At 36.9% G+C, this 13,106-nt stretch overlaps 2 protein-coding genes across 3 annotated transcripts; both read right to left on the reverse strand.

The window, feature by feature from the left end:
- Window positions 1-2,587: 2,587 nt before the first annotated feature.
- Window positions 2,588-5,297, reverse strand: LOC103327732 (dof zinc finger protein DOF3.1-like). The gene is made up of 2 exons (XM_016794001.2): window positions 4,981-5,297; window positions 2,588-4,841 (listed from the first exon to the last, which is right to left on the reverse strand). Exon 2 carries the CDS (start codon window positions 4,510-4,512, stop codon window positions 3,832-3,834), a length of 681 nt encoding a protein of 226 aa, XP_016649487.1. The 5' UTR covers window positions 4,513-4,841; window positions 4,981-5,297; the 3' UTR covers window positions 2,588-3,831.
- A 4,914-nt stretch (window positions 5,298-10,211) lies between these two features.
- LOC103327731 (uncharacterized) lies at window positions 10,212-12,920 on the reverse strand. 2 transcript variants are annotated; one of them, XM_008230104.3, is made up of 3 exons: window positions 12,762-12,920; window positions 11,678-11,873; window positions 10,212-10,685 (listed from the first exon to the last, which is right to left on the reverse strand). In XM_008230104.3, exons 2-3 carry the CDS (start codon window positions 11,854-11,856, stop codon window positions 10,499-10,501), a joined length of 366 nt encoding a protein of 121 aa, XP_008228326.1. In that variant the 5' UTR covers window positions 11,857-11,873; window positions 12,762-12,920; the 3' UTR covers window positions 10,212-10,498. The 2 variants fall into 2 exon arrangements, with proteins under 2 accessions (XP_008228326.1, XP_088906964.1); XM_089050838.1 differs by lacking the exon at window positions 12,762-12,920 and adding an exon at window positions 12,062-12,674.
- Window positions 12,921-13,106: the final 186 nt, after the last annotated feature.

Genomic DNA, 13,106 nt, shown 5'->3' on the forward strand with positions numbered 1-13,106 from the left:
AATGATAATTTAAACTACTTTGATTAATTTATGGACAAGAAGATTTGAACTTAGTGTAAAAAGAGAAACTCACTACTCTGACCAATTGACCTAACGCGTATCTGCTCATTTCTTTATGCTTTGTCTAAGATTATCAGTGAATATTTGTTAAGGCCCAGTCTACATGGTCTGTGAATACTAGGGTTGAGCATTTGGATCCGAAACCCAGCCAAACCAAATCGACAAGTTGGGTTGGTTTGGGTTTTTTTCCAATTTTTTTGTCATCGGTTTAAACCCAAACCAAACCGAAATATATGGTTCGGTGTACGATTTGTAATATTTAAACCCACGGTTTAACCAAACCAAATCGAAGATATTAAAAAATATTATATGTAATATTATTATAAGAAATATATATATATATATAATACGTAGTTTCAATCTTTTCTTTTTCTTCTCTCTCAATCTCTCCATTTGTTTTGTCTTCATCAGTCCCTCTCTCTCTATTTTTATTTTCTCATTCTTCTTATATATGTCTTCACGCCCTTTCCTCGTCTCCCTCTTCTTCTTCTTCTCCATCTCTCTCTCTCTCTCTTTTTTTCTTCTTCTCCTCTCCATTGCTTTTTTTCCTTTCTCTCTCTCTCTAAAAAAACCAAAAAACCAAAACCGAACCAAACCAAACCACCAAGTCTGATTAACCGAAGTGGTCGGTTTTCATCAATTATGGTTTAGTTTCGATTTTTAAAATGGCCAAACCGAAACATACGGTTCGGTTTTAGGTTAAGCCCAAAATTGAACCAACCCAAACTGAGCCCACCCTAGTGAATACACTTAGAGCGGTTCCAAAGAATGAGTGAGCCCAAGGTGGGAAACAAAAGCTATTTCGGGGTGAGCCCAGCCCGGGAGGTGGGTCCCACGAACTCTGGGCGCCCGACTGAGGTCCAAAATGAGGGTCACGACGTCATCGCTCTGATACCCTACTGATTTGATTTTTTTTTTTGCCACGTGGCGTCGTCTGGCTCTCCTATATTATTTTTCCTCCAATCCAACGGCAATCAATTTTTTTGCAATAAAATACTGAAAAAAATTCGAATTTTTTTAAAAAAATACCCAAAATTAATGAATTTTTTTTTCTATAAATACCAGCCTTTTTTTTTTAAATTTATCAGATTATGAGATATGAATAGTATTGACACATAGGAACTCGAAAATCTTATTCGAAAATATTATCCAAATTAATTATTGTGGTAAAAAAAGTTGGGAAAAAAATAAAAAATAAATAGTAATTGCCCTTTGCCATGGCAACGGGTGAAAACGGAAAATACTATTTGCAAGGGCAACTACTATTCACATGAATAGTAGCTATCCTAGCCCCCCCCTTGCCATGACTAAGAGCAAATGGGTGAAGTTGCTCTTTAATTTTCAATTCAAACAAAAATTTACTAATATGGGTAGGTATCCACGTGTACAGTTGGGGGCATGCAGTATCATCAGGACCAATACACCAGTCTACCCAACATATAGTTGCATACAGAGCACATGCATCATTGATGATATTTGACCGCATTCAATGGGTGGCAAGGAAGCAAAGTCTTAGCTTCCTACTCTTCCCACCTTGCTTCGCATTTCGGCATACACAACAGATTTACATGTAAATTGCCTCCTAATTTCACGCCTTGGTCAGTCTGGTGAACTTCATCAACCCTCAACTTGCTCCACAAACTTTCGCCAACCTCTATTATGTCATGATGTTCTCCCTCCATTTAATTTAGTTTTGGACGGTAATTTTCCCTCTACATTGAGCCCAGCGCGGCGTAGTCTCTAATGGGGTACGTAAGAAGGATAAAAAATCGAACGAGGCTGAATTCGCGAAGTTACATTTTACAACGAGTTACACATCAATCAATAGTTCACAATTTTATGCATCTCACAGATCCTACAAAATTAAATAACAGCATTAGCTTCCGTAAAGAATTTTTTATTCTTTCAAATTATTGATTCTTGGCGTTCAGCTTACGTACACCAAATCAATGCACAAAGAAAAGCTCTAGAAGCCAATTTTCTTTCTTCATTTCGTCAAAGTGATTAGAAATCCTCACCCTTGTGTCTGGTGCTATTGAGGAAACAGTTAATCATATAGGCAAATCCGGTTGAGCACAGAAATTATTGTGGGGCCCAAGTGAAAGCGAGAGTCCTTAATGATTTCAACATCTTTGAATAAAATTTGGCTCTTTAATTAAACAGGTACCAATTCAAATGGACTTCAGCTAACCTTGACAATTAGAATTTAAATCAAGGGTTCATCCAAGCATTGATAAGGTTTGAAAAATAAACCCAAATTGCCTGACATGGCAGCATCAAACACCTAATCAACATGTCAAATATAATGACAAGGAATTGATTAAGCAGATGACATGTTTATTATTCATGACATCAACAGCTTCTGCATTTCAATTCATCTTGCTTTATTACTCTTACCATTGTAGTTTAAATTTTGGAAATGTACCTTATACATGTAGCAACTGATTTGAAAAAAGAAAATACACAAATGAACTCCCACCATTTTGTACCATCTTGATGGATCAAACTCATGTCTTGAAAAGAGAGAGAAGCAAGCAAACAGATGACTTAATAAAAATATAAAAAGTGCCCAAATGGTGGGAATTTATTTGGGTTTGGGGCTCCCCTCCCATAAAATGTCCACCCAATTACATATATGTTCCATTTGGTTCTTGGAAGATATGGTCAAGAGAGGAAAATAAATAAATAAAAGAGACCCTTGGCAAGTGGTGAAGAAGAATGAGACCAAATCAGTCTTTAGGGTTAGAAATAATATCCCAATAGATAGGAAGTTAAGCTTTGTCTAGTCCATGAAAGACAGTGGAAACAATACAATACTTGAACAATGAAGTTATGGTTCCCCATATCTTCTCCAACTCCAACTCATCCTCATTATGCTTTAATTTTTCTTCTGATGAATTTGAGATATAATAAAGACATTCCCAACCCAAACAATTTGTTTTTCACACAACAAAATACAATTAAGTATCCCTTTGTGTGTGCGTGCATGAGTATACACTATATAAATACATACTTTTTTTTAAATACGTGCAATAGTCTAAACTATAAGAGAAGGGATTTCACACACTATCAAGGTGTCATAGGGGTTCAAACTTGAGACCACCACTGGTCTGCAAGCCAACGCCCTTTTCCGCTGGGATCTCCCAGCGGCAAATCAAACTATCCTATTAATGAGCAACAATGCCAACAAAAATGTCAAATCCCATATTCTTGAAATTTGAAAAGGCCATAAATGCATACAAAACAATTGCATCCATGTCACAGAGTCACAGCACATGCATAAGATGAAAGAAGACAAGAAGCTCCTCCTAGCAGAAATATTATATTAGAGATTGTGGGTTTCTTTCTTCACCCTCTATAAAAAGAAGCACATAGACATAATATTGTGAATCATACAATACAACCCATAATATAATGAGAGTGATAGTTGAAGAAAGCCATGTCCTTCAATAAAGGGGGGCCTCCAAAGGCTCCAAGGGAAAAGCAAAAAAGAAATTTTTTAATAATATCAAAGGCTATATCAAATACAAACAAACAAAAAAAGCCACACAAAAGAGAGAAAAGAAGAAACCATTACATTACATATAGAAAATGCTATTGGTATGGCTCTGTGGTGTTTTCTCAACCTCTATAACATCAGAAAATTATGAGCTTTAGCTGCTTAGCTTAGCAATTAAGCCTACTAAGAGTCATTCATGCTTAGCTTTGTATGAAATATTATATCATAGGCTTCATTAAGAAAGTAGATTAAGCATGTAATTAATATAATATCTACTGAAAACTTGAACCTGGTGTATAAATGGCAAGGTCAGGCCACCCATTGCCCCCATTCCAACAGCTTGAAGAATCACCATTTTGCAAACCCATATAGCTTTCCGGGTTACCATTGCTCTGGGCCTCCAAACCCGGGTTCACACCCGGATCCGAATTCAACCCATTACCTGAATCCAAGTTCACACCAAAATCACCCATTTGCATCAGTTTTAGACCCGACCCATTTGGGTTCAGACCCTCCAGAAGAGACCCAAACTGCCCATTTGAAGTCAGGAGTGAGCTGAAGCTCCCTGAAATGTCCAGCACCCCACGGTCTTGATCGATTTTCGGGCCATAGACCCGGGTCCGGTCAGGCTGTGGATCCGGGTTCTGAGCTGCTGCGGTTGCTGCTGATGAGCTTGACACTGATGATGAGGAAGTTGATGAGGAGCGTTTTGAAGCAGATGATGATGATCTCTTTGTGTTCTTTCTGCTTCCACCACCAACGGGGATGTTTCTCAGAGAGCCACCTTTGGTCCAGTACCTTCTGCAGTTCTTGCAAAAGTGACGAGGCTGTGAGAGATTGTAGTTGTTGTAGTAGCAAAACTTGGTGTTAGGGGAATCACATCGTGGACATTTCAGCTGTTCTTGCTCTGGAAATTGGGGTTTCATGGGTTGAAATGTTGTTGGGTCTTGCATTTTTTGAGGCCTCAAATAAGTTTCTATTTTGGACCAAAGTTGTGGGGCTATGGAGGATTTGGTGACGTGGGTTTGATTTTTTAGAGAAGAATATGGAGTTTGTGGTAAGAAACTGGATTGTGAAGTCTGACTTGAGACCAAAAGAGCCTGACTTCTGAGGAGTTTTCTTTGATGAAGTGTGAATAGGAGGAAATAAAAAGAGGCAAACTTTAAAAACCAGAGTGGTTTTGAGGGTTTGGACAATAGATTGTAGGAACTGAAAACCAGAAGTTTATTTGGGGATCTGAAATGGGGTTTTCAGGGCCATGATAGGCTTTGAGCCTTTGAGACTGTCAAGAGGCAAAAAGAAAGAGCAAAAAACCAAAAAGAGACAAAAAGGCAGGATATTTTTCAGACCCAGATATGAGCTTCCATGAAAACAAACAAATAGCACATAACCATCAAATCTTCCTCCAAACCAAAACTTACCAAGTTTTCAACTTTCAATCAGTGAAGAGAAGAGAGTGAGCAACCATGCTCAAAAAACAAGGCAGATAACCAAAACCAAAACCAGAGTAAAAGATTGATTTTTGCTTGCTTTATAGTTGAAATTCTTCAGAAAACTCCAGAGAAAAAAAAACCCAGATTTTTCAACTGGGATTTGTTCTCCTGAGGTGCTGCATCAAAGGGTTGAAAGATGGAGAAGAAGTAGAAGAAGGAGAAGGAATATTTTGGTCTGATTTTTTTTTCTTCTTTACGGAGATGATCTATCTGTGTGACCGCGTGAGAGTGACGACCAGGCCTCAAATAGAGAGACAGAGACACTGCTCTCTCTCACTCGCACACAGTGGGCATATTGAAATTAGCTAAAGCTACTTCTTTCTAGATAGCCCCACAGCTTCCACTAATCACATAGTTAATTAAAAAGTAATTATTTTTCGAATAGAATAATAATCCTCTAAGAAGCATAGCCAAAACTGGTTTTGTCAATGACTTAGAATATTTTTATTGAGAACATTGCTTAACAAAAGTCAACCTCCATGATTACAATGCTCTCATTAACCTTAAATAAATAAATTAAGAAGTCGACATGATTAGCCACACACCCAAAAAAATAAAAAATTTGTAGTTTATAAATTGTTAGTACAAGTAAAGATTGACAACCCCAAAGTTTTAATATTCTCTATTTTTATTATTATTACTTGTGTCTACGGGCTGGTAGAAGATTACATCGTTAAGCGTACAAAATTATGTACGGATGATCTGAGAAAAAATATTAAATGTTTGAATTAAATTATAAATTAAGCTAACTCCTACTCTAAATATGTAGATTAGGGGAATTGTTGTCTCCTTTTAACAACAAATTTATATCATATTATTTAACAAAAAGTATTTCGTTGTATTTATATCTTGACCGTTTTGTTTTAACCATGTATAATCTTCTATTTTGTCCTCAAGTTGAGCGAGAGCTAGAGATCAGAGATCTAATTAGGCGAATGTTGCTTATAATTAAGCCAAGCCGAACCGATGAGCCTGAGCCGCCAGGCCGAGTAGAAGAGGCTAAGCCGACGAGGCTGCAATCAAGTTTGCGTGCAAACAAAGCAAGCACCGGGGTGAGAGCATCATTGGATTGGCATTTTAACAGTAAAATCCTTGCCGCCAGGTCTTTGTGGTGGCAGCATCAGGACTGTCCAAGTGTTGACTAACTGTGTGATGAAATGTTAGCCAGACAAGTTGTCCTAGCTAGAGTAGACTAGGTGACTAGATGGTGGGTTACAACTTTAGAGAAATTTCATCAATCAATCCAAGGAGCAAATATCAACTAATAGTATACTCCTGTTTGTTCAGTGAAATCTAATATCAAGCTTGGCTCTTCCGTTTTGCGTCACTCAATTCAAACATGTTGACAAAATATATTACCGGGTGATTATAGATCTCAATAGTGTGCTCTGATAACACATTAGATAATAGCGAGATCAAAAGTTTTTCGGGCGGCTGAATTATTTTGTATAATAAGTTGTTATGATTTAGTGAATCTATCGTTGTCGAGGTGAGGTACGCTGATTTTCATTAGTGGGATAAGTTTTTGAAAAATTAACACCAAATTGCTATATTTCAAAAACATTTCATTGGGTTGGAACCCGCCCTAATAGTGCATATTTTCTCAAGACATGGCAAATTTCACTTGGAGGTCAATATTTTGTTGGACTATTGGTCGAGAAAAACTCCTCTGCTTTCCTTAACTTTTAATTCGTATTGAGAAAGTATATCTGTATTTGCTTAACTCATAATCATCCCAAATTTAGATTAGACTCGGATTGATTAGAATTCCTCCAATTCAACCAAACCCCACTCTGACAAGAAAACAATTTGTGAAAGCTTCCTCTCACCAAGGAAAAATATGGGGACCCAAAACCTTGTTGTATTGGAAATGGCTTATGCTGCGCGTTTTGACTGATGAGCGTGGGTTGTTAAATATATGGACCCACCGACGCAACCTAGAAAGCGACGGCTCTGATCGTTTGACTGTGTTGAAAGTGTGAACGGGCATCATAGCCGATCATTGGTCATAAGCCCACCTTTGCCATTTGTGCGTGACTTTAATCATGCACTGTCGACCAACTCTTAAGCTAAGACTAAATACATCCCTCTCAATCCAGTGCAATCCAATCCAATGTAATTCAATTCAATTCAATTCAATTTCGTCCGTCGGCAGACAAATTTATATATCACGAAATAATATTATTTTGTTATTCTTAACTAATCACGCTATGCTATCCGTCACATGCAAATCCTTATCGTCGGTCGGCCATAGGCACTGCACACAACTGTACATATTTGATGCATTAAAACTTCAAAGTTGAAGACGGCCTCCGTCCTCGTGCGACAATGCAAGGATTGCCATTAAGGGATATGATTAGCATGGTGGGACACGTGGACAATGCTGATTTTGTTCTTGTTTGTTGGGGTTGCAGGGTTGGGTCCCTTTCAAGGGAGAGGTCTTCATGACATTGCACAGTAATAAATTTGCCAATTTGAATAAGATTTAGGCCAAATTATTCATGTGTTGTGGGTTGTGTGTCAATGTCAGTCATTTCGTTAAAGAAAAACTCTTAATTATGTGGCTAAGTTTGGTATTAATCTCAGTTTAAATTGAACTTTTCATCCAAATTGTATTCAGTGTCGTCCATGGGGCATCATTTGAAGAGTGAAATGTCATTTTTGGACATTAACCCTGTTTGATTTTTAAATCCGGCATGAAATGACTCTTTTACCCCAACAAGTGATGCGCGTATTGGTCCAAGTTGGAGGAAATTCATATAAAAGTTTCAACTTGGACTGAGATTAGTAAGAAACATAAACGCAACTTAATATTAAGATTTTTTTTTCACCACACGAGTAACATTGACATATGATCTACACCACAAGGATGATTTGTGCAGTTTTAGCCTAAGATTTATGTGTTCTTACTTTGCAAATGTTAGACAACTCAATATTTTTCAAATTTTCTTTTTCAAATTTAAGTGACATTCTCCATTTTGGATATCACTTTTCACGTAGAGGAGGAAAGAAAAATTAGAAAAAAGAGTTGGAAAGTTAACCAATTTTCGTTTCTTGCCCATCAAACTTATGAATTTTATAGTTTATCAAAAATAATAATAATAATTGTAGTCTAAATCACGAATCACGTTAGCTTCTAAAACAGAAATCTAACATGGCTCTAATGTCACAAAACTATATATTTTCAATCATAGCCACATTCTCGTCGCAAAATGAGTAATACATACTCAAATTGAAAAAAATTAGCAAACTACATGAGTGAAATCGTTAAAATAAAATAAATGAGTAATACATATTCAAATTTAAAAAATTAGCAAACTACATTAGTGAAATCGTTAAAATAAAACTACAGAGATGGAAAGTAGAAAATGAGTCAAATGAGGTATATGGAAAATGTAATAAGTTGGCCTTAAAACAAAACAAAAATGGAAGTAAAATAATATTAATAGGTAAATCCATGTGGAGTGAGCATGGAAGCAAGCAAGAGCAAGAGCACGAGAGGGCATGATGGGTTATGAAGAGGTGTAATGGAACTGGTAGGGTCGTAGTGTGATAGGGCATGCATGAGTGATGAGTAAGAGAGGTCGGTGGACTTGCAAGCAAGCAAGCTTGCAACTGTTGGAACACAAAAAGGAAGAAAAAAGTGACTTGATGGTGGGGAGATGAAGATGGTGGGGGTATTGAGACGCGTGTGCATGTTCTCTCCCCTGTCCTTACAGAGCGGGACACGGCTGGAATGGCGTGCTCTTTAGGCCCCTCCCTCTGGAGAAAAAACACTGATATCTTCATTTAATCACTCTCTGTCATGTGATATTTTCATCACGCATGACGTAACATGATTAGTTTAAGATAATAAAATAGTGTTATTTTCTTGATATACAAAATTTTCTCCTTCCTTCCTCCCTAAACTGAACCCATCAACATCAACTTATATACATTACACACCTGCCGACTTATTCATCCTCACTCACCCTTCTCCCTTCCAATAATACAAAAAGCTTATCAAATTTAAGGGCATGAGTGTTTTGTTTGGTTTAGACCTCAAATTCGTGTGTGAACTTGCGTAATATTACGATTTGAATTGATTCGGTTTGCAGTTCAAAGTAGTAGTATAATAAAATGAAACCGATATAATTCGGTCATTTCATTTTATAATAGTAATGGTGATAACTAATAATAAAATGTCATGTACAAAAAAAGGATAGTATAAACGGTTTTCAAATAAACTATGAACCGAAACAAACTAACTGTGATTTGGTTCGATTCGGTTATGTAGTAAATTACACTTTTGTTAGTTTAAAAATGGAACTAAATCGCTAAAATTTGTTTGATCTGACCGGTTTAAAGGGTTCGAGCGATTGTTTAGTTTATTGTTTTTTGGACTCAAGTTTCTTCTAAGATTTGACCAGTGGGGGCACTCAGTCAATTTGTTGTGGGATGTGGACTAATCAGTTACTGGACGAAGAATCCAAGTTGGACTATACTACTACAAGTGGGACAAAACAGAGCAACAAACATTGTCCCTTGGGACTTCCTTCTCTCTCTCTCTAGAAGAATTCCCTTTTGGTTCTTTGTTTGGTGGTGTTTCTAATTATGAGCATTTTCTGTAAATTCGTACATCAGCTAGTGGACAATAAATCTCATTATCCAGACAGGTTAACAAACACATCACCTATGTAGCACGGATACTCCATCATGCCGAAGTGTAGGGGTGTCAAAGTGTCGGACACGCGGGCACGCCTAGGACTATGAGAGTAGGAACAATTTGTCATGTCTTTTCTACACAAAATCAACTACTCAAGGTTTGTTTGTACACAAGAATTTGTGTATAAATCTTCACTAGTTTAATATAGCTTGCTTCGATCCTTTTGTTCATTTGTAAACGGTAGACCATGCTGTTTCTTTTCCAATAAAACAGGTTTTCATTTTGATTCTCTCAATAGAACACAACCCACGTTGCATTTAATATAAGGATTGTTGCAAAGGAGGGAGAATCCAGAAAAGTGGAGTTGACATTCTTCACTGTGATTTGAGTATGATCCAGACGATACAAATTGGAGCCTCAATGTTTTTCCATCTACAAATATGCTCCATTATGTGGATTCGATTCTTTGAGTTCATCCCAAACTTAGGCAATGACTGATGATAATGCATTGGGAGAACTATAAACAACTGGATTGTAAACTGCATAAATTCTAGGAAAAATTCTACAACCAGATATCAGAAGCTGCATCTGATTCCATCGGTGCGGGATGATCACTAAGAGTATTTTAATTTCGAAGCAGAACGAAATCATATTGAATTATTTCGGAAGCCATGTCTGGCTGACTCAGAATCTCAGAAAACAAAATTTTTTCATGTAAAGTCAGAATGGTGACTCAGGCCACTTGGATGTACTAATCTCCAAAAGCTAAAACAAATAGATATTTTCCTAAAGAAGTGCCACTCAAACATAGTAGCCTGTAAATGTGAAACCCCTCCCTATAATCTCACCACCGCAGAACCACGCATAGCACTCAAGTCCAAACAGAGCAGCAAGACCAGCATTCTCCACATTCAGTTCCTGCCTGTTTATTAGTGCATTCTTGAGAGAGTCAGCTTCCTTCCAGAATGCTTCATAACGACCCGGAATGCTGCAGAGAAATTTTGAGAAGGAAGTTATGCAGTAGCGAAAACAAAGTAGGCATTTATGCGTTTTTGCATCTATGCATCAATGATTCAAAGAAGAGAGGGATCTTTAAGTCAACACAGCTTAAAATTGATAAATAGCTAAATCAAATGTCATCCGGTAATCAGTATGATTAAAAATGCAATAAATTATTTCTGGTCTAGTGAACTGAAGATAAACTCCACCGATTATTATCAACAAATAGTGATGTTGGATTTTCATGGAGGATATGACTGCAACATTTTCTAACACGCGCGCGCGCACACAGACACACAGACAGAGTCATTATCCCATAAATCCCAGGATGCCTGTTTTGGCCAAGTGTTTCTTAGCTAGCCACATTTCATACCAAAAACAAAGCCACAAAAGTCCAACCTTGTTGTCGTAAAAGTACAAAGTACCTAAACAAAAGTAGATGAGCAGATATCATATGTTTAAAATTGACCAAGCTATTGGCATAAAAAATGCATGCACATAATATCACAAGCATGTATTTCATATCTGGAAAGTCTATGTTATGTAAGGTTATCACTACTGCCGCTGCATATGGACTGTTACAAGGAAAATAGGTAAAGTGCATATCTGAAAGGCATTAAATGTTGTTATTAGTTGTACAATGTTGAAATTGAACTATGCAATGCAACTCATTTTGGATAGACTTAAAGAGAAGTGTCCAGATAATGGAATGCAACATCCAGAGTGAATTGAAACACAACGGAAAGAATGAACGATGCAGCCTCAAAATCAAAATGTGACAATCTCACAAAAATTAGCACAAGATTCAATTCAGCATTCCTGAATCCTGCATCAAAATGTGACAATCTCACAAAAATTAGCACAAGATTCAATTCAGCATTCCTGAATCCTATCAAAGATTGGAACAAGAATTTTACACTCGTATGCACCTTCTATGAAAGCACTGTACTGCCTTAAGTTAAAAGATGGGAAAGACAATACCTGGCAAGACGAGTATAGAACAGTTGTTTTGCTAAAGTTTGACATTTCTCAATGGTGGGTGGCTCCTGGATATGGTGCTTGTTCTGCTCTACCAACTGCTTGTAATAGATATTTCCATTCTTGATTAGAAAGTTCGATGCCTGAACCACCTTTTGCAACGAAGATACCTTTGAAGCCATGGACTCCCTAAACGAACCTGAAAATAAAAATGATGCATTCAAGCAACAGAAAAATGTATTCAACAAACATCCTCATCTTCTCAGATGCAAGAAAAAAAGAAGGAGAAATTCGGATATTGTCTTACTAACTAAAGACTGGAAAAAGGCATAATATTCCAAAAACAATTACTCATGGAAACATATTATACTAGGACATTTCACATACACGAGGCGTTCATGCTTGTGCACGCCAAGTCGTTGAGGAGAATGCAAAAACAATTGCAACAAATGGTAACAATAAAATCTGAATGGTTACAGAAATTCAAACAGACAAACTTCTCCAAGAAAAACATAAAGATTAGTCTACCGGTTAAAATATTTCCTGCGTTTAAAAGGGTTAATTTCATGCGCCTTTTAGTCGGTAACAGAAGCCCACACTTGTTTTGAACACCATCATATCAACAATGAATAAGAACCCAGTCCAGCAATCAGAGGTCAGACAACATTACATGAATGAAATATTGCTAAAGCACATAAATTGACCACAGATTTTTACACATCAACCAAACTACACAACCCACATTGTTCCAAAAGCCACTTCAACTCAGTCAACATTATAAAGGGTCATTCTCACAAAATAACAAGTAATAAAAAAACATGAATTCAACTCCGAAAATAAAGAAGCAAATGGGCTTGGTTGGTTGCCGAGAAAATGCGGGAAACAAAGAAGAGAAGTAAGTTGAAAACTGAAAACTTTACGCATTCCATTGTTTAGAGCTGATGGCAAAACAATGGTTCCCCTCATTTTATTGGCAACCAACCAAAGTAATAGGACTTCCAAAAAGCTTTGATCATAGTTTTAGAGATTAAAATTATAAAAAAGAAAGCAGATATGCACACATTCAGAAAGAAAATTGATAAAACACCTCGAAATTTCTTTGGGATTTTGAGTGAAACAGAAGCCCTAAACACCAGAGGGAGTTGCTGTTGCTGATCACTTCGCTGGTATTTCGAGATTTATAGGGTATTTAAATTCGTCCTTTTATTTTGCCCTTTTGCAGAAATGAACACGTGGCAAAAGAAGAAGCTTTCTATTTTCCTTTTCAAGAAGTACCCAGTCAATGAGAGGAGAGTTACGTTACTATCGCCAAGGAACACCAAATGATCCCATCCTTTATTATTTTAATTATAATTTTATCATCTTTTAAAATATGTTTTTGTTTTTTCATAAGAATATTAAGGTTGTCATGTGCCTAATGGGTTGAGTCTTG

This window comes from Prunus mume, linkage group LG4, assembly GCF_029339155.1.
Source record: "Prunus mume cultivar Tortuosa linkage group LG4, ASM2933915v1, whole genome shotgun sequence".
Taxonomy (NCBI): domain Eukaryota; kingdom Viridiplantae; phylum Streptophyta; class Magnoliopsida; order Rosales; family Rosaceae; genus Prunus; species Prunus mume.